Source organism: Epinephelus moara, chromosome 19 (genome assembly GCF_006386435.1).
Source record: "Epinephelus moara isolate mb chromosome 19, YSFRI_EMoa_1.0, whole genome shotgun sequence".
NCBI classification, from domain to species: Eukaryota; Metazoa; Chordata; class Actinopteri; order Perciformes; family Serranidae; genus Epinephelus; species Epinephelus moara.
Window position 1 is genome coordinate 30,593,336 of NC_065524.1, and position 21,812 is coordinate 30,615,147.

Consider the following 21,812-nt stretch of genomic DNA (forward strand, 5'->3'; position numbering starts at 1 on the left):
TATTTTCTGCTCTTTGTCCGCTGAGATTTTAGGATCAGATCTTGGCAGGTAGAGGTGGTGTTCTGCTGAAAGAAGACAGTTATGACTCTTTTTTTCTCTTCAGTACATCGGGGATGGAAATCAATATTTAGTTTTAAGTTTTTATGGAAGAGTTGTAAGATCTATTTTGACACCGTCTGGAGTGGAATTTCTGATCCTCCCCTCTTGTTTCCTCATTTTTGTCTTCTGCACCATGACTGTGTGTTATTTTCTTTGTGTCCTTGACTAATATTCTAACCGTCTCTGTCCTCTCAGGTTCTGTGGCACCTTGATATCTTCAGACGTAGTTTTCGTCAGCTGACGACTCATAAGTGTATGGAGGACTCGTGCATTTTCTGTGCTCTGAAGGTAAGAATCAATCTGACTGATGCTTAAAGCTGATCCTGGGCCAGCCTCCTGTTCCTAACACTGACTGCCTGTCTTCATCTTTAGAGTATCTTCGCCCAGTTTCAGTACAGCAGTGAGAGAGTTTTACCGTCCGATGCTCTTCGCAGCGCGCTCGCCAAAACCTTCCAGGACGAGCAGAGGTTTCAGCTCGGCATCATGGATGATGCTGCAGAGTGCTTTGTAAGACAGTACACACACAGTTTTTCCTCGCTCATCACTATGAAAACATTCAGTAACATGACTTATTTAGAGGACATGTTTACTGTTTGTGTCATAACCACATGAACAATTGATGATTGTTTCTGTTCTGTGTGTTTCTGCAGGAAAACATCCTGATGAGGATTCACTTCCACATCGCAGACGAGACCAAAGAAGACATCTGCACAGCTAGACACTGCATCCCGCACCAGAAGTTCGCCATGACGCTCTTCGAACAGGTGAGACTTAGATTTAGTCTGAGGGTGCTTTCAGACCTAGAGTTGTCTTGCTTTGGTCTGAATCAGGGGTTAATTTTTGTTACAAAGTTGCATAATTGCCTAGAGTTGGTTCGTGTTCTCACGGCAGCATTTACAAGAGGACCAGATCAAATGCCATGTGAGAGAAAGCTGCTCTTGATTGGTCAGAATTTCCATGTGGGAAAAATCCAGGAAGTAAAGCAAACGTTGAAGAAGAGTACACTAGCAAGATAAATGTGACACTTTCTAATGTCACAATGGAGGGACAACTACGCAGGTTGATTTTAGCGCTGCTCATCGTGGACTATATTGCTGTCATTGTTCATTTTAGTCAAACCATACAGTTTGAAAACGAGGCGCGGCTCCAACTAGAAAACAATGTTTTGATGCATTGGATGTGCTGAATGTGCATATTAAGGCAGTACAGGAGGAGGTGCACATTAATAATCCTCCAGGACTGTAACACGCTCATGTTTAACCCAAACAATGTGTCATGTGACTGCAGTTGGTTCAGATCCAGGTCGGAACACGTTCTCACCACAAACGAACTGCACCAGAGTTCGTTTGCAACCGGACCGAGACCACCTCTTCAAGAAGGTCTCGGTCCAGTTGTTTTGGTGCACACCTGAGTGTGATTGCTGTGTTCACATCTGCCCAAACGAACCGCACTAGGGGGGGAAACAAACTTGAGCTTCATTGAACAGAACCAAACAGAGCAGGTGTGAAAGCACCCTGAGAGTGAAAAGTGTTGTAAAACCAGGAGAGTCACAGTACGCCAGCTAAGTTCTTTTTCTTCTGGAACAAATGACAAAAACACGTTCAAAAACAATTCCCACGTGTTATGTTTTAAACTATACATGTAGATAACAGGACAGGCTCATAGTTTTTCAAGTCTGCCTTAAATGAAAAAAATATGCCAAGAAAAACTTGTGGAGGCTACTTTGCCGTCTGTGATTGATTACGGTGCTAAATAGTATATGCATGCAGCCTCCTCCATTTTACGGAGTCTTGATTTAGTTAATCGTGCTTTTCTACATGTCATTACAAATGCAAAGACCCTTACTCACCACAGCATTCTTCATGATTTGGTTGGTTCAACATCACTGACCAGTCGCAGGAAAAAAGCATACCTACAAAGCAAAACTAAATAAACTTCCAGCCTGCCTTTGTATCCTTCTCTGTCTCAGCTCTGGCAGTGACCAGCCACACTCCTCCAAGTAGTTGCTTTTTAATGTACCCTGGGCTTTGAATGATGTGGGGAAAACTTCATTTTCCTGTTATGCAGCTTTTGCGTGGAATAATCTGCAAAAAGATCTAAAATTAGAAACTTTTATATCCATTGATGAATTCAAGGGCATCATGAAGAATGTGGTGATAGTAGTACGAGGCTGTTTTTCTTGAGGGGCCACCGAGTTAAATAGCGGTTCCTCTGCTTTAGTAAGAATTTTAGTGTATCATGTGGAGTGTGTTGTATTTAATATGGTGTTATTTTGCACGGCAGATACCTTTCTTGAGAAAGGGACTTTAATAAAGGTAAAATAAAATAAATACAACACTCATGACACCGTATGAACAGTGAAACTGGTTTTGCATGCTGTAGTCATTCCTCTTGCTCATCCTTGACATTTAAAGATCCCACTTTCTGTGTAAAAATATACTCTGACGTTTATCTGAAGCTGATATGAGGCATTAGAGTTAGACGCATCAAGTAGAGAGCTCCTAGATTTACTCTTTTTAGTACAAAAACTCCTCTTTGTGTTACTCTCCCCCCACTGCAGCTCCACAGGGAAACACTGAGAAAATACGAAGAGGGATTTTTATACTAAGAAGACTTCTGAAGATACTTGATTTGTCAAACTCAGACAGCAGAACTCCCATTTAACCCTGGTTGTGTTGATTGTGGATTTAGTTCTCTATCTCTTCAGGAGGAATTATTACAGCAAGCAAAACCTGTTTTAATGGTCACAGGGACAACTTGTCTTAAGACAGACTTGAAAGATTGCGAACATACGAACATAATTTCTGTTTCTTTCTGCTTGTCTCTGTTTTATATAATTGTCAACTGGGGATCTGTTGTTTTCCACTGTTGGGGCAAGGAGTCACCCTGAACTGTGAGATTTGTAACAGGCACTGTCTCTGTTTTTTGACATTTCACGGACGACACAATCAGTTCTGCAGATTAACTGACAATGACAATAATCGCCAGTTGCATCCTGAGTTTTAAGGAATATGGAACAGTGGCTTTACTCTTGTTTAGCTGAGTTAATGAATTTTAAATCTTGTCTCCTGGCTGCTGTAAACGATAACATCAGTTATAAGATGTCTCGTTGTGTAACTGCAAGCTGTCAGGAGACATCATTGCCCTTGTGAAATCTGAACACAAGTGGTCAGTTGGAGATGCATGATAGGCACAGGTGTGAACAGAGATGCCTTTTGGCTGTCCATTTGTTTTTGGATCACTGAAACGCATATTTATACCATATATTAACAGGCTCATTGACATCAGACCAGTCTGCATATAGTTTTTCCTACCTACTTCAACTGGCTGCGTTTTCATGGAAACAACGCTAAGTATCAGCCCCCACCACACAGTCTAATTCTGTGGGAAACGTTGCGCTTATTTTGTCCATTCGTCCATCTTTAACTATCTTCTCTAAACTTATTTGTGGGGCTCAGTGATGACCATTTCTCAGAATTTTTAAGGTAAATAAATGTCTTCTGAAACCACCAATGAAATAAATATTATCTTCAAAATACTGTCATATTATTATGTTGTGGTGTTTGGTCACAAATATTGTGAGTTTTGTGAGTATCACTCAATTACAAGTCAAACTCCTGTTGTCAAAAGAGTCAAAAGTGTCGTGATGTAATGTTTACTTTGTGTCTTTGTGTATTTGCGTGTCAGTGTGTGTGCAGCAGCTGTGGAGCGTCCTCAGACCCTCTGCCCTTCATTCAGATGGTCCACTACATCTCCACCACCTCCTTGTGGTAAGTGTATGTGCGGTGTGCGTCTGTGTGTGACGCTATGTTTAGCTCTCATCTCAGAAGAGGAAGGTTAAGCCCCCTAAACACACATGCAGACACAGACACACACACTCCTGTCGCTAGGTTACACTCCAGGGTCACCTAGGCAACCGACTAATCGCTGTGCACACACACACAGGTGATTCATGTTTGTCTTAAATTGTTTCTATTTTTACTATCATTCTTATTTTTGTCTTTAAATCAGATTATTATTTATTTTGTACGAATAATAATCCTTTTATTTTATATTATGATATGTTACACCCTTATTTTGCCATCTTTGTTTGGTCGGGTTTGTGAAATGGTTCAATTGTACTTGTAAGAATCATATCATGAAAATGTCTTTTATGCAAGCACTCTTGTTCAAAAGTAAGAGTAAATGTAAAAGTCTAAACTATGACAAATATCTGTGAGTCACAAAGCTATGAAGATCTCATTTCCTCCTCCTCTTCTTCTCCAGTAACCAGGCAGTGAAGATGTTGGAGTCGAGGGAGAAAGCGACTCCTGGCATGTTTGGGGAGTTGCTGCGAAACGCCAGCATGGGAGACCTGCGCAGCTGTCCTGTAAGACACAAAATATAAATATCAAACATTAAATTGCACTGTTCATTTGAATGTAAAGCCCCTTTGCCCACTGCACAAAAAACACTTACACATGCTAAATCAGGCTTTTGCATGTAATGGGAAAGGTTACTGTGGGCATTCACACCTGGGTCAAATGACTCTGCTGTAGCCACGAGTATTTTTTGACTCCCACTCCGATTAGCAGTAATAGAAATACAACATGTGGTTGAACGCGCTAATTTTAGCCCCTTAACCAGGTGAAATGCAATGACATGCCACCACCAAAGCAGCACTCAAACATGGTTCCAAATTAGTCTGCACAGGGTTTGAAAAAGAGACTGAATAAGTAGGAGATACATATAAAGAAGTAACTACCGTAACATTTTCCATGCTGCTTTCTATTGCTTACTTACCTGTTTTCCAACCTGTCTGTGAAGTCGAATGTGACACACCAGTAAAAAAAACAAAGGGTCATTCTCATCATCATATGGCCGTCTGTAGCAAGTTTTCCTGTGTTTAAAAAAAATGGCATACACACGCTAATGTTGGCGAAGAAGGGATATAAATGTTGTACTTGTTGGTCTTCCTCAGAGTCAGTGTGGCCAGCAGCTCAGGATGGCTCGTGTCCTCCTCAACAGTCCAGAAATCATCACCATCGGTTTGGTTTGGGACTCGGATCACTCGGACCTGGCTGAGGACGTCATTCACACCCTGGGAACCTGCCTGCGTCTGGGAGATGTACGAAGTTTTATAAACCAACGCTTTGATAAACATCAGTGTCATCAGCGTATAGTGGGAGAAAATCAAAAAGTGGGCCATTGAACTCTTCTTCTCTCGTTCCCTCTGTAGTTGTTTTACAGGGTGACGGAGGAGAAGGCTCGTCAGGCAGAGCTCTACCTGGTTGGCATGGTGTGCTATTACGGGAAACATTACTCCACCTTCTTCTTTCAGACGAAGATCCGACGATGGATGTACTTCGATGATGCACACGTCAAGGAGGTATATTCAGGTGTCATATAGAGGTGTTGATATTAGGGCAAGGTGATTAATTGTTGTCCCTTGTTAGCACTGATGAAATTAGGGTCTCAAACACCAGCTATTAGACTGATGCACTGGAGTGAGGCACAGAGAGAAACACCCCTACTACAAAGCTCTACTTAATCTCCTTTTAATATGCTGTATTTTCATATGAAATGTATATATTATTATTTTTTTAATGGGGGAATTTTAAGCTTAAACAAGTCTTAAAGTTTGACAGAAACACTTACTTGATTTATACTGTGTAGGGCTGCAACTCTGCAAGTTAGTTCCATTAGTGATTCATCTAAAAAATATGTTTTGGATTGTTTAGTCTATAAAATGTAAAAATAATGCCCATCAAAACTTACTAAAGCCTGACCTGACGTCTAAAGATTGTTTGTTTTGTTGAATAACAGTTCAGAAAACAATTTCGAAACTTTTCCGAACGGCTGGCATTATTAATCTGGTTTTAAAATAGAACCCAAATATTTTTTTCTATTTTTAATAAACTAATCATTTCAGCTCTAATATCATGATATATATCAGTATCGACTGAAATGTTGATCATGAAATATCATCATGATACGTGTTATAGCCCAGCCCTAATTGCTAGATGTACTTTTGATCTTTGGCTTGCTGTTTCCCTCTGCTTCCAGTCTTTATGACAGGCTAGGCTAACCACCTCCTGATTCCAGCTCTGTACTTGAAACATAAGATGGGTACAAACTGAACATCTCATTGTCAAAAAGAAAGAGAACCAAAACGTTGAACTATTCCTTTAGAGTTTATGTTACTGAAAGTTTTCATTTACTCAAGTATCGTACTTAAATACAGTTTTTAGATACTTGAGTATTTAGATTTTCTGCGACTTCAGAATTCCACTTTGCTACAGTTCAGAGTGAAATATTGTACATTTTACTTCACTACATTAGTTCCATAAATTTTTCCAGATTGAGAGTATGGCCATGTCACACTGGATGCAGAAGGGCCCTGAAATGTCAGCTGCTTCACAGCCAGCCATCAGCAGTCGCCTCGGTGTTCACACCAGAAGCGCATTTCTCTGCAGCGGTCAGCAAACGATTTTGCTCCTCTGCTCTTTCCTAATCACGTGTAGAGCTCTGTCTGCTGGTGTGTATGTGTGTCCACTTGTCTCTCTCGCTCTGTGTTTAGACATAACTGATATACGTGAAAGCATGGGATCCATATTTTCTCATAATCAGATGTTTGTATTTTATAGAATATCTGGTTTATATTGTTAATAGTAGATTATCAGTGTGTTTTCTTGCCAGATTCGCTTGTGGGTAACGGAAAATATAGATCAGATACAGAAACTGTCCCAACTGGTTAATATGGGTGACGGGACGAAGCGAGCAGGGCTCCAAGGAAAATCAGCATGCTTGGTGGCGGTTCTGCATCCAGTGTGAACCTTCAGAATCCAAAAAATAAATTAACAAATAAATTCTGATGTATTTATCATAGGGTAATCTACAGCTGCAACATTAAAGTGATGAACATATTAATGGTAAACGGACTGCACCTTTCTAGTCTTACCACTACTTAATGCGCTTTTACACAATGTCACATTCACCCATTCACACACACATTCACGCACTGGTAACAGAGGCTACCATACAAGGTGCCACCTCCTACTCAGTAACTATTCACATACTCACACACACCTATGGTACAGCCATCGGGAGTAATTTGGGGTTCGGTATCTTGCCCAAGAATGCTTCAACATGCGGGCTGGAGGAGCCGAGGATCGACCGCCAATCCTCTGATTAGTGGACAGTCGCACCACCTCTAAGCCCTTACTGCATTAATACATTAATGCATCAATAATTCTAATCCAATAATATAATATACAGTATATTATTCTGAAATGGGACTTTTACTTTTGGTACTTTTAAGTATATTTTGATGCTTATTCATGAGTTTGAAAGCAGGATTTCAACTAGTATTTCTACACTGTGGTATTCCTGCTTTTACTTGAGCACTTGACGAGGGTCCTCACAGGTATAGAAGCACAACTGTGTGTGTGTGTGGCAGTTTAAGGAAAGAAAATGACCTCAAGTTGTAGTCACTGATCTCTCTCCCTTCCTGTTCATCCTTACATCTCTTTCCACCTCCCTTCTTTACCTCCACTACCTCCTCCTCTCCCCTCTTTTATTTTTACTTCACTCTCTTTTCTGTTATTGCTGTGCTCTAATAACATCGGTGGAATGAGATATCACATTCCCTCACTCTCTCTGTCTCTGTTCGTCCCTCTCTCTCTCTGCTGGTTGTGAAAACAAGGATATCCCTCTATTGTTGATCACTCCAGCTGGACAGAACCGAGGGTGTGGTCAGAGCACACACACACACACAAACCACAGTCGACACTTTTGCTCACACATCTCTTTCTTTCTCTTGCACAAACACTCACATTTTTTCACATACACTGAGCGGTACACGGCTGACGTACTGTACAAGTCGGCGTTTTTGGATGTCGGGATGTTCTGTTGGGTCTGAGTAGATCTGGAGGTAAACATGGATTTTTGTTTTTTTAACGGATGAAAGGTTGAAATAACAAACGGGAGGATTTCTGTCGCACAAGAGCAGGAAGACGACTTTTTTTTTTCAGCCTGACGGAACAGCCTCGAACATTTCAGCTGCCGTCACTGTTTTACCTGCTGAGCGCTGTTTTCGAGGGACGTCTGTGCTGTAGCTGGTAAATTAACCAGCTAATTTTCCTGGGTTCAGCTAATGGTTTGATAGAGAAGGCTTTATTTTAAAATGAGAATATCTTCTGTTTCCAACCACGTGATCAATAGGGCTGAGTGTTGTTGGAAATATTTTACTCTACCAAAGTTTCCATACCTGTGGGTACCGCTAATCTAATCAGGCTCGGCCTCTAACATTTGAGGCAAAAGGTTAAAAATACATTAAGCTCAAAGATTTAATTGAGATCTGAAATCATCTTTTAGTTTTCTAAGAAGGCGAAAACTATTAAAGTGAATGTGAAAAAGACATGAAATCTTGATGAAATACTAGAGGTTTAATGGTACACTGAAGTCACGGTTTGGCACGGCAGAAAATACTCAAATACATAACCTGTTTCTTCTAACGGTAATGGAAGTGTCAAAGTGTCGTTCTTGTACTTAGTTTATCATCTCTTTCCTGCTGCTGCACAACAGTTTCCCTCAGGATAAGTGAAGCTCCATCTTATCTCGTAACAGCTCTGGGTTGACTGATCAACGGAGGGCAAAATTAAAAGTAAAATTGCATGTCCACACCTTTAAAAAAAAAAATTATATGATATAAACATAACTGTACTGGACTCAAAATTGGTCGATTCAGATTTGGCTGATAAATATTTAACTATGCGTTCCTCTTTTTACGATATAGAGTCTGAGAGTTTGATTGTTTGGCAGAATGTTCAGGGTGACAACGACATTTTTGTAATATAGTAAACAGGCCGAGTTAGGCCTCTGAGCTAATGCGTGCTAACTAAACTGAGGAGAGATCATAAATGTGCAACAACATTCTGACACTAGATATAAAACAAGAGCCAGAGACTGTGTCATATTAAGTTGCTGTGAGCTGTTTGTTCAATAGTTCTAAGCAGAAAGTAGAAGATAATATTATTTCAGAACCTGATGGGGCAAAGCCTCTCCTCCGCTGCCCCTGTCTCACTCAGATTCACCATTGGTCTGGGTCTGCAGCTGACTGTAGTGGAGAGCAGTGTGAAAGAGAGGAGTACTCACTCTGCAGCTAAAGAGGAACGAAACTTCCCAGACGAGCCCTGCACACTGACTGACAAAAAAAAACAACCAAATAAACCAGAAAAACTGCTTGACTTGACTGAAGTTTTGTTCTCTTCACCAGAAGTTTGGAGGTTTGCCGATGTCATTCTGGGGTGCCATAGCATTTTTATCAGCTTTTGGGGTCACTGTCTACTGTGTGTTTTTGTCCATCCCCTGCAGATCGGTCCCAAGTGGAAGGACGTGGTTTCTCGCTGCATCAAGGGCCACTACCAGCCTCTGCTCCTGCTGTACGCCGACCCGCGGGGGACGCCGGTGTCGGTCCAGGACCTGCCCTCACGCTTCGACCTCCGCAGCCTCAACAAGGCCTGTTACGACAGCGAAGACTCGGGTAACTACAACACAGCTAGGAGTCGTAGTAGTAGCACAACAGCAAACATTCAGGTAACTAAACCAGAATCGGTAGTGCTTGTTGTAGTCGTAGTAGTACTATGACAGACAAGTCTGAGGTAAAAAAAAAAAATAAAAAATACAGAGAAGTATTAGAAGTAGTTGTAGTAGTAGTAGTTGTAGTGCTTGTTGCTCCAGTGGTGTCCAGGTGTGCCTGATATGTGTAATTGTGTGTGTGGGTGTGTATATGAGCACATCACCACTGACGCCCCCGACTTGTGTACTAACCCCACCCCCCTCCACCCGCCCGGCCAGGCCGCGAGCAGTCAATCTCCAGCGACACTCGCACCGATTCGTCGACGGAGAGCTACTCGTACCGACAGCCCTCCCACTCGCACCATGAGTCCCTGGCCAGTCACTACTCCTCTGACTCCCAGGGAACCGTCATCTGCATCGAGCGCCCAGACGGACCCCTGCACGCCTCGCTCTGCAGCCTGGATACCATAGGTGGGTGGTTTGAGGGGTGGAGGAAGTGTACTTTAATACATTTAAAGTAGTGGTGGCAGGGTAGAGGTGGTTGGTGGAGGAGGTGAGAGGACATCGGCTGGTCGTGCATTTTGTTGATTAATCACAGCAGGTTTCCTCAGTCACCTCTATGACAACACATCATTCGTTTTAACTCATTCATTCATATTTGGATTTGATCATCTTTATTATGAGCAGAAAAAAAGCAGTGTGTGTTTGTACTGCTGTGCAGCCAATCACACTCTGCCATTCATCTTTGACTCCTGTCATTGTGTTGTACGATGTGGTGATCATGCTGTAAACATCCGTTGCCGTGCTTCTTGTTGCTAAGGCCACGTGACGGACAGTGAGCAGCTCCATTCTCTGAGGAAGGGAGGCGGGGCCGGGGATAGGAGGCGGAGCTCTAGCCGCCACCGGCGATCTAAACCTGACAACGAAGCCTCGTCGGCCGGGTACCACAGCGAGGGTAGGCGGGGTGTTTGTGCCAGTCGGGGCTGGGGAGAAAAGGGGCGCTGGGAACAATGGCAGGGCAGCGTGACAACTACTGACTGGAGACTAATAAAATATGTCATGTTGAATAAAATTAAACTAAACTGAATTTTTGATGCTGATATTGAGTTTAAAAAAGTCTGGTAACAATATACCGATACACCAATCAGCCACAGTATTAAAACCACTGAAAGGTGGAGTTAATAACATCGATCATCTCATGTCAATACAGTGTTCTTCTGAGAAACCTTGGGCCCTGGCATTCATGTGAACGACAAGTACCACCCGACCCATCCCAACACTGTTGCAGACTAAGTACACCCCCTCATAGCAACGGCACTTTGTCACCCATGTGCCATGCCACACTATAAATACTGCTCAGAAATGGCTTGAAGAAGGTGACAAATAGCTCAAGGCATCAAACCTGGCCTCCAGATTACACAATCTTTAATCTAATAAAGCATTTTTAGGAGGTGCTGGCATCCCAGAGGTCCTCTGTCCACACACTGGTGCACTGGGCACCAGTGTTAGCAGTGGATCCTTTGGGTCATGTGGGTTTGGAGGTGGGGCCTCCATGGATCAGAATTGCTCCGGCACGTCCCACGGATGCTCGATTGGATTGGGCCATGGGGATTTTGGAGGAACTTGCAGTCTTTGCGATGTTCCTCGGGCCGTTCCTGAGCAGTTTTTGTGGTGTGGCATGGCGAATTGTCCAGCTGGGGGGCCCCTGCCATCAACGAGTGCCGTTGCCATGAGGGAGTGTACTTGGTGTCAACGGTGTTTTGGTGGGTTATGCGTGTCAAGTGACATCCACATTAATGCCAGGACCCAAGGTTTCCCAGCAGAACATTGCATTGTAACGAGATGTTCAATTTTATCCATTTCACCTGTCGGTAGTTTTAATGTTGTGGCTGACAGGTGTATCTTTAATTTGAGATAGGGAAAGTAAGATTCCAACATATTAAAATGGAGCCTATTAACCTGGAAACAAACATATCTGTCGGCCTTTAACGGTGACTTCTAGTAAAGTAGGTGATATGGCCTATAAATAAAAAAGTCTTAAAAAAGAAAGATTCGAAATACAAACAGTTAAACTTGTGTTGCTGTGATCATTTTTTTAGTTTTCATTCATATTAGATCATTCGTTCTCTTCCTTCATTCATTTGCAGTCATGCTATGTGATCTTACTTTCCCTTTCATCTACTTTTTGTATTTAGCTTTTATATTGTTCTCACTTTGTCCTTCACTTTTTTTTCCTCTCACCCAATTTCCTTCTCTCTTCCTCTCTTTCTGTTCTCTTTTGCTTTCTTCTTTCCTCCCCCCAGGAGAGACGTTAAAGGAGCAGCAGGTTCCTCGTCACCTTCCCAAACCTCCCTCCTCTTTTTCATCCTCAACCAGTCGCCTCCGAGACTTCAAGGAGACCATGAGCAACATCATCCACAGCCGACCCCTCTCCTCCTCTTCCTCCACTTCTTTACCGGCTGCCGTCCTCTCCTCTGAAATCGCCTCCTCCACCAACAACCACCTCTACCCTGCCACCACTACCAATCCCTGCTCCTCCTCCAGTAAGCCCCAGGACTGGGAGGCTGACAGCACCAGCAGCGAGTCCAAGTCCAGCTGCTCAGGGGGAGCAGGGTCAGGGAGGTACCGGCCAGCATGGAGGCCCCGCAGGGAGGCGCTTAACATCGACAGCATCTTCAACCGTGAGAGGCGAAGGCAGGCGGGATACAGCCCACTCGGAGCCTCCCTCCCTGACGACTTTGTCGCTCCGCCCTTAGAGGGAGCAGACGCCTCCTTACCAGCCCAGGAGGAGGTGAGGCCTGTCAGGCCCGGCTCCTCCTGGACTCTACCCACGGCTTCCAGCAGCCACAGAGGAGGTGGAGATGGAACTGCAAGTGGAGGACGTGCAGACCTGCCTCCTCCACCTCCTCCTCCTCCAAGGCTGATCCAGAGGATGGAGAGTGGATATGAGAGCAGCGAGAGGAACAGCAGCAGCCCGGTCAGCCTCGACCTGAACATGGGAGACAGGTGAGCACACACAAGGTCCTGATCCTGTGCTGTTTGTCCACTGATGTATAGAGGTGTCCCGATACACATACCAGTATTGGAAATACCTCTGATACTGCATAAAAAAACATAATAATGTTAATAGAAGAAATGTTGATTTTTGGGCCTTGACACACTATAAGGTCTGAAACAGAACTATGCATGACATACCTACGTCATATTGCCATCTCATGCATCCTATGGCAGTTTGAATGAATGTAGAGAAGTTACTTAAACAGATTCATGTCGTTGACAATATAATGATAATGGTATTGCATTACTACCAGCAGCCCCAACTACTGAAGACTATTTTGAATCTTCGATGTGCAAAAAATGTAATCTATCGTGTACGTGACTCTCTCTCTCTCTCTCTCTCTCTCTCTCTCTCTCTCTCTCTCTCTTTCCCATCTCTTCAGGGAGTGTGTTATGAAGAAGCCTCCCTCCTCCTCCTCCTCCTCTTCCTCAGGACCGTCATGGAAGAACATCAGGTCAAAGAGCAGTGGAGCTTTGCTGCAGGAGCTCAGCTCTTCCAGCAGGGGGAGCCTCGGTACGACACACCTCGCTTCACATCTCTTTGCTGCTACTTGCATTTGTCCTTTGACTTTAAAATTTTGCTTTAGTGAACGCCTAGCTGTAGTTCACAACAATGACTTTATGTGTGTGTTGAGCAGCGACCCCTGCAGGCCGCAGCGAGCTGGACGAGCTGCAGGAGGAGGTGCAGAGGAGAGCAAGGGAGGAGGAGCAGCAGCGCCGGCAGGAGAAGGAGAGGGAGGCGGCGCTCGGCTTCAACCCCCGACCCAGCAAGTACCTGGACCTGGACCAGCTGCAGATACAGGGTATACACACACACACACACACACACACACATACACACACACACTTAATGCTTTCAGTTACATCTTATTATTAATAGTGCACAGTCAATGGGACTCTTAAACTTCCTTCATATTTTAAATAAATTTTAGTCCATCAGTGATCCAGCTGTTGTAAGTTGTGTTCAGTTTGTGCGTACGTGTGTGTGTGTGTGTGTGGTCAGCAGATGTGTGTTGTGTTGGACAACAGGAATGTTCCTCATTGAGCAGCTGAAATGACCTGACTCAGCCGACACACAAAAGACAGAATGACCCGCGTTGTAATAAAGCCTGTGTTTGTGTGTGTGTGTGTGTGTGTGTGTGTTTTCAGCTGCTGGCTGCTCTTCATTTTATATCTGTGCTCTTCATTTTATATCTGTATTATGTTATTTGACGTTTTAAAGGTTTTTCTGTAGTTTTTTTAAAAAAAAATCTAGGATTTTGAGCTGACTGTGAGTAGTACTTCTCTTTCTGTTTGGCTTTTAGGTACACTTCGTTCCATCAACACCAAATACTTTCTCTAACATCCACTATAAGTTCTTTCCCTTCACCAAGCTGCAGAATCATTAATTTTGTGAGTGTGTGTGTGTGTGTGTGTGTGTGTGTGTGTGTTCATCCGCAGGNTCTCTTTCTGTTTGGCTTTTAGGTACACTTCGTTCCATCAACACCAAATACTTTCTCTAACATCCACTATAAGTTTTTCTAAGGTTTTACTCTCAGTAGATAAATAATCTTTTTCTGACATCAGTCTGGGAGCAGACTGACATAGGTTTTGTTCCATATATTAAATATAAAGGTGCATTTCGGATCATGTGTCTCTTGGCCTTGAACACAGAGTTGTATATTGACACTGCTTTATGCTTCGGCATCTTTCCCTTCACCAAGCTGCAGAATCATTAATTTTGTGAGTGTGTGTGTGTGTGTGTGTGTGTGTGTGTGTGTGTGTGTGTGTGTTCATCCGCAGGTAAAAGTGACAGCTTTGAGCGGTGTGTGTCGGAGGCGGAGCTGCTGCTGGACCAGTCGGTGCGTCTGGAGCAGGCAGGCGAAGTCGCCGCTGCGCTGTCGGCGGTCAACGAAGCTGTCTGTAAGCCCCTCCCTCTCCCAGTGACCCCACCCCCTCCACTTTATACATAACACAAGCCTGCCCCCCACACACTCGCACGCGCGCACACACACACACACACACACACCCAGTATCTCATACCAAATAGTCATACTGTGAATGAGGTCACCGCACCCCCGCCCACCAACCCTCTGCTTGGTTGCTAATGGCAACCAGAGGCAGCACAGTGGCCTGCTGATAACTGCTCGACGTCAGCCAACGAGATTGCAGCATGCTTGTGTGTCACTGAGGATTGTTCTCACACACACACACACACTCCTATACAATTTTTATTTTTTCCTCTCTGAATATTTAGTCTCTTTCTCTCATTTCGTTTGATCTGTCAATCACACTCACACACACACACACACACATACACACACAGCCTCGTCCAGAATCCACCAGTCTGTCGTCACTGCAGTATAACACACACAACTGATTAAAAACTGACAAAAAACAGATGAAAAAATGCACAACTGTGCCGAGACATTAACAGACAGATTAAAGAAATGCATCAAACGTTTAAAATGGAAGGGAACAAAAAACGGGACGAGAAGCAGACCGGTGAGCCGAGCCTCCTCTCCTCTAAATAAGAGCCCATCAGAGCAGTGTCACTTATCAGCAGCTTGATGCTGGGCGGCACTTTAAAGGAACAGTTCCACTTTATGACAATTTTGCTCTTATTTCTGTAGTTTAATCATTTCTTACAGTAATAATAACATTTTATTCACCAGTTTAATACCTGGGAACACAGTGACATGCTCAGGAAAGCTGTGCATACACAACTACAGTAAGTACAGTAGGTCAAAGTTGATTCTCCTCTGACTACTCAGGTTTCAGTTTTAGTGATCACTTTGTTTACAGAGTACAGTTTTATTAATACTGATAGAAATGATGGACAAAACTACGGAGACTTCAGCTGCAATAAACAAGAATGACTCTTTAACTGACAGCCTGGTGCGAGTTAGTTCAGCCCGACATGTTTGGTTATAGTTTTGTTAATTTAACTTTCTATCTGATTATAATTTCACCATTTCATCATCGAGAACCTGAGTTATTGATCTTTCCCATGATTACCATTCCCATCATACACACACACATGGTCACATCACCATCATGTCAGCAGTCTAATATTTGATTTTCTGTCAGGTGTATATTTGCTTTTTAAGATTTTTGCATGAAATCATCATAACAAGTTATTTTCTGCATCCTTCTTTTCCTTATTTCTTCTTTCCTCTCTTTTTTTTTCTTTCTGTTGTGTATTTTGTGTTGACATGTGACCTGACTGCAGCCAAACTGCAGCTGGTGGCGGCTGAGGGCGGAGCTAGTAGTCACAGCCGGCTGCAGCGCTGCATGAGGAGAGCCCGCAGCCTGCAGCAACGTATGCAACTGCAGCAGCAGCAGCAGGACTCAGAGGCAGGCAGACAGCAACCGCAGCAACAACAGGAGGAGGGGCAGCAGCTGCAGGAACAGCCCAGGTACCACCTGTAGTCTGCTCAGCCAATCAGGAGTAGCAGTAGCACTCAACAACGTCATGTGTGTGAAGTGTTGTAGCTGTTAAAACTTCAGATACATTCTGTCTCAATTTAAGAAGGATTTACAATCTGGTGAAGCTGCTAGATGAGGCTCATCTAATGTAGTTCTGCCGCTGCAACCATAGTCCACGTTGCCAGGTACGATCAATGAGCTGGATTTATTTATAGCTTTTTTAATATTGGAAATGTTTCCCTGTCTCCCTCCACTGTTCCTGTAAAGTAGGATAGGTCTTTATTCACTGTTCTAATAATTAAAAAGCAGAAGCAGCATGTTTATACATTCAGTATACCTTTGCTAGCTAACCCTACATTTTCACATACTGGTGGCCAAGGCTGCCACACAAGGTGCCACCTGCTACTCAGTAACCATTCACCTACACATGGACTGAACAGCCATTTGGAGCAAATTTTTGGTTCAGTGTCTTGCCCAAGGAAACTTCAACATGTGGATTGGATGGAGTGCTACCTTCTTCTCTCAGTCACAGATCTCCACATGGTATCCCTGTGGTTCGCTGTGGTATGTTTATGTATAGCCACCAAAGCTACGCCATCATGACTCATAAACCCCTATTAAGAATAATAAAATCATCAGCATGTTGTTTGTTCTGCTGTGTGCCACAATTTCAAGTGTTAACTGTCCACTGCAGCCTGTAGGGGGCACTGACAGGACTTTAGAGATGCTGCTGACAAGAGTGTTGTCGTGACAACTGGCTCAATCAGAGTGTGAGCCACAGCGAAAGATTGGTGACACCCCCAGGAAACAACCTCCGAAACACACACACACGCGCGCACACACACACACACACACACACACACACACACACACACACACACACACACACAAACAACCAGCCTGAGCTCTCGAATGACACCATCTGTTTCAGACATACTGCAGCCCAACACACACACACACACACACACACACTTCCTCACCCGCCCCTCTCTCTCTCTCTCTCTCTCTCTCTCTCTCTCTCTCTCTCTCTCTGCAGTGAAAAGCCTCTCCCGCTCCAAATACTTCTGACGGAGAGACAGGGTGACCAATCAGCTCCTTGTCTGGACCAGCAGGCCCCGCCTCTCTCTCCCTGCCTCGTTAAGCCCCTCCCTCCACAAACGAACTCATTGTCTGACTCCACCTCCAGTGCCGGGGCCCCCACAAGTTCACCCAAGGAGAACAGCAGGACCGGAGGCCCCTGCTCTCGCATCGGGAAGCCCCTCTCCAACACCGGGTCCCTCCCTGCCCTGTGCGTGGACAGCTGGGAGCAGAGCCCCCCGGGAGACTTGGCCCCACCCCCTCCACCTGAGGAGGTGGAGCATCCTCCCCAGTGGACCAGAACGCCTCCTATCTCCATCCCAGCAAAGGCCCAGCCCCCGTCACCTGTTGGCACCAACAACAGTTGTCATCTGATGATGGAGGAGGCGGCATATTACCCCCGACACCCACAGACCACGCCGCGTGCGTCTAGCCCCACACCCAGGCTAGCCCCGCCCTCATCCTCCTTACCAACTAGGAGCTGGTCCTGCTTACACTCAGACCCACCTGATGTTGTTGATTCTCTCGTTGACCCACCAATCAGCTCGTCCCTTTACTCACCCCCAGACTCCCCCTCCAACATCCCCCCACCTCCACCTGCGAGCCGGCCTGGTCGGACCTCCTCCCCGCCCCCCAGTCAGGACTATAGAGCAGTCCTACCTGTGGAGCGCTGGGCGGAAAACGTCAACAGATACTACGGCTCTCAGAATGCTACAGGAGGAGCAGGGGGAGCGGCGTTGCCCGGTGAGGAGCTGTCGGAGTTGGACTCTCTGTACCAGGCCAGTCTGCTGGCTCCCAGCATGCACCGGGGCAGCCGAGGAGTCAGTCCTCAGCCAACCAACAACAAACCAGGTAGGAAATATGTGGCTTCTCTCAGGTCAGAGGTTAGCTCACATGTTCAAAAACCTCCATGAGCAACAGTTAAATATGTGCAGTTAAGAAGTATTACCTGTAATTCAGTCCAGTTGTTCTCCTGATTGAGGCTGCTGTCAACAAAAGTCAGCGCTGTAATAAAAGCAGGTGGCTGGTTTGTCAGGATTACTGTCCCCCTGAGATCTGCAGAAACAGATTAAAGAAAAGTGACACCAGTGATTCAGTTGTGGTGCCGCACTGCTGCATCATAATGGTACTGTTACTACTGCATCTGCTGTTCATAATGATGCCTGTGTGTGTGTGTGTGTGTGTGTGTGTGTGTGTGTGTGTGTGTGTGTGTTTAGGTGTGAGGAGAATGCTGTCAGGATCTGGACGGTCCAAAACTCCAACGGCTGAGATCGAGAGATATGCCTACAGATCACCGGTTACACCTCATAAGGTATGACTGACTGCGTGTGTGTGTGTGTGTTGCAATAATTGTTTTACACATGTTCTGTGTGAAGCAATTTCACGGCTGTCAAACAGCTCCATGAGCTCAATTTCTTTAGTTAATGTTTCCTCTCTGAGGTCTCATTAGCGATTTGTGACTTCAGTCTAATTACATTTTAGGTTTTGCAGTTTTTACACGACTGTAAAGAAGTTTGAGGTAAATACTCTCAACATGTACTGTTAAATAAACGATGCGAGCATTTAGAGCTTTCATTTGATCTGTCGGATAAATATCAGCCCTGATTACTGATCTTATTAATCAGACTTGGTTTCTACCAGATGTGAATGATCTAAATCATATACTTAAATATTTTCTCTTCTGTTCTGTTCATTGTTGAGGCTCATTTGTGCTCCCTTCCTGTATGAAAATAGATTTGTCAGTTTGAAACGTTGTAGATATCACTGCCCTCATACTACCATGCGCCCTTTATGATGGCATTGATACAGCCAGTAGATGGCACTAGAGGGCAGAGTCAAAAGTTTCACACAACATACAAGGCAACGATAAGGGAGGTCGCACACAAACAATTATTTTATCATTATCAATTAATCTCCAGACTACACTCTCAATTAATCGTTTAGTCCAAAAGATTATCAGGAAGAATTAGGGATACTGTCCAAGCATGAACTGAACCTTTGATACCAGGAGGGACAGGACTATCTTGAAAAAGTAAAGTATTTAAAAATGTTACTCCCTGCTGACCTCTGACCTCCAACCTCTGTGCAGCCGCCGTCAGGTGAAGACGAGAACTACAGCGCAGAAAACCTGCGACGCATCGCCCGCAGCCTGAGTGGAACTGTCATCGGGTCACGACCCCAAAACCTTGGACCCTCCCACAGCTGCGTAAGTCACACTCAAGACACACATAAAAAGAGACGCACAAACACAAACAGCTGTGTGCATATTTCTGTCTTTTATTTTTTAACATCCTGTTGCCACCCTGTGTTCATACAGTGTAACTGCAGCATGGTTCAGGTTCTGCCCTTCACTCGTACCCCTTGTCCACCAAACTAGCTCTGGGTCTTGATCTGTTTCTGTTCAGGACTCTTGAAACCTTGGTATTATCTTGTGAACCTGCCTGTGCAATGACTGGTTTGGATCAGAACCATTGTAATCAAGGATGTGTCATCAACAGAGGGTGCTTGTAGAGTATCCTGTATAAGTGTTTGAGCATATAAACACTATAATCCATTCATGAGAGACCCAAATATGCTAGCTGGAGTACTTTGAAAGAAACCACATGTAAATACTGTATCCTGAATATGATCATAACCAGGATAAGCCTCATAAATGGGTTATTCATGTCCATGTAATCACAATTAATCGTTCCGCAGCAGTACTGTTGGGTCCCGACAGGGTTACAAGCACCTAACTAGTACCTAACTCCCACCACACCCACATGGTGTGCATTGAAGAGTGACTATGGCTAATTCTGACCAGTGAAATACTGGAGGGTGGGCATTGAGCACTATGTTTTAGCATGCTCACAAGGCTAGCCAGCAGTAAAGTAGCCACAGTGCAGTAAACTAAAGAGTAGCAAGCTGAACGATAGACCGACATGTGTAAATGGTCAAAAATATTCACGCTGGTTAACTTATTAATGGTTAATGGCTTTTTATTTCATTGTGACTGAGACACACTGTCTAACAAATGTGGTGGTCCTTTGTGTCTTTTTAAAGAACATTTTTAACCAAGCAACACCTACATGTAGGGTAGATAATACAATGGCATGAAATCAAAAAATGATTCTGTACAATCATCTTTCCTGCTGCTGATGTGGAGCACACTACTTGTTGCTAATTATCTCTACAGCAGTTAAAATGTTCAGTGTGAAACCCTGTGAACGTATGAAACTCTGAACAGCTGTACAGGTCTCTGTAGCAGCAGCCTGTGCTTCTCTCAGAGTGCCCCTCTCTGTTGCCGCTGGCGTTCAGCCATCTTGTATTCAGCCCTCAGGAATCGCCTCAGGCCAGCACATTAAAGATTGATCACTGATTTAGTTCTTCCATTAAGCTTTTAACCTATGCGCTCGCTGCGAGGCGAAGCCGGCCTGATGTGAACCGACAGCTGAGGTTTGACTCCGGATATCAGCGTCTGTGGGAGGAATCCTGATGTTTCACTTCAGCCGGAGCGTTTTATTCTCCCTCTGAGTGTCGGAGGGCCAATTGTGTCTCTCATGCACCCACTAAAACATTAAAACTTAAATGGATGGAGTATTAAACTAAAAACAAAGTGAACTTTGACCTGCAGTCAGCGATCCTCATAAATGATTCAAACGCTGACATGAAGACAAATCAGCTCTGCTCAAGAAAACATTTTAACTGCTTATTCACTGCACTTTTAAAGAACTCATCCTCTACTACAATTTTACTTATAATTTACTGCTGATGCAAAGATAGATAGATCTCTATGTTCTACACCTCTAACCCAAAGCCCCTTTCCCACTGGACAAAAAAACCCACTTACATCTGGCTCTCGTCTTCAGTGGGAAACCTTACAATCAATTTCAATTCTATGGACAAATGACTCTGCAGAAGGCTTTGGCATTTAACGCCTCCAGCTCTGATCGGCAGTGATGGAAGCATTACGCCCCTTTTCCGGCACGACTGTTTGTCATCTCAGCCTTTAATTCCATCTATATTTGTCCTATTTGAACAAGAGACTAAATAAATACCAGATATAGAAAAGAAGTTACCACCGTAACCATTTTTACTGGCCTCCACGCTCCTGCTGCTCTCTAGTGTTTACTCACCTCATTTTCCGGCGTGTTTCCTGACATCAAACGCAACACACCTGGAAAAAAAGAAACACAGAAGATCATGCTTGTCTCCTGGCAATGGGAAAGGAGTCTAATGCCTTTTTAGCAGGTTGTCCTGCGTTTAAAAGACCTGCGTATGCCGGGTGTTGAAATAAGCAGCTGTTTGGTTCAACATATCAGCTCAACTCAGAGTTATTGCAGGTTTAAAGTGAAGAAGAGAACTCATCCTCACCTTTTATTTCTAGAAAACAAAAACTTGCATCTTAAACGAATACTTCAACCCTTAAATGACAACTGCATGTCAGCTACTCTCCATCTGTTATGGTGAATTTGTGAAGAAAACTTTTTTTCCTTGCATGCCTCCAAGGTGAATTAAGCATCCAAAAAAAAGCAGCATAACCCAAGTCTCATTTATCCAGTCGTACGCTCAGTACTTCCCAAATAGACAGTCCTCTCCGACAGGGATCTAAAGTACATGTGGAACTTAACACC

At 44.2% G+C, this 21,812-nt stretch overlaps 1 protein-coding gene across 5 annotated transcripts in view; it reads left to right on the forward strand.

Annotated features, from left to right (window-relative positions):
* LOC126407279 (inactive ubiquitin carboxyl-terminal hydrolase 54-like) overlaps window positions 1-21,812 on the forward strand; it is a 67,041-nt gene that overhangs the window by 39,520 nt on the left and 5,709 nt on the right. For 4 of the 5 annotated variants that reach the window (XM_050072092.1, XM_050072091.1, XM_050072095.1 and 1 more), the window contains exons 3-20: window positions 295-387; window positions 472-606; window positions 750-863; window positions 3,787-3,869; window positions 4,366-4,468; window positions 5,060-5,206; window positions 5,318-5,467; window positions 9,454-9,622; window positions 9,937-10,128; window positions 10,478-10,612; window positions 11,961-12,663; window positions 13,098-13,228; window positions 13,353-13,517; window positions 14,497-14,616; window positions 15,926-16,112; window positions 17,159-18,051; window positions 18,417-18,511; window positions 19,289-19,405. In XM_050072092.1, the coding sequence (XP_049928049.1) occupies window positions 295-387; window positions 472-606; window positions 750-863; window positions 3,787-3,869; window positions 4,366-4,468; window positions 5,060-5,206; window positions 5,318-5,467; window positions 9,454-9,622; window positions 9,937-10,128; window positions 10,478-10,612; window positions 11,961-12,663; window positions 13,098-13,228; window positions 13,353-13,517; window positions 14,497-14,616; window positions 15,926-16,112; window positions 17,159-18,051; window positions 18,417-18,511; window positions 19,289-19,405 (3,732 nt within the window). The remainder of the gene's footprint in view (window positions 1-294; window positions 388-471; window positions 607-749; window positions 864-3,786; window positions 3,870-4,365; window positions 4,469-5,059; window positions 5,207-5,317; window positions 5,468-9,453; window positions 9,623-9,936; window positions 10,129-10,477; window positions 10,613-11,960; window positions 12,664-13,097; window positions 13,229-13,352; window positions 13,518-14,496; window positions 14,617-15,925; window positions 16,113-17,158; window positions 18,052-18,416; window positions 18,512-19,288; window positions 19,406-21,812) is intronic. The other variant, XM_050072096.1, reaches the window with a different exon arrangement.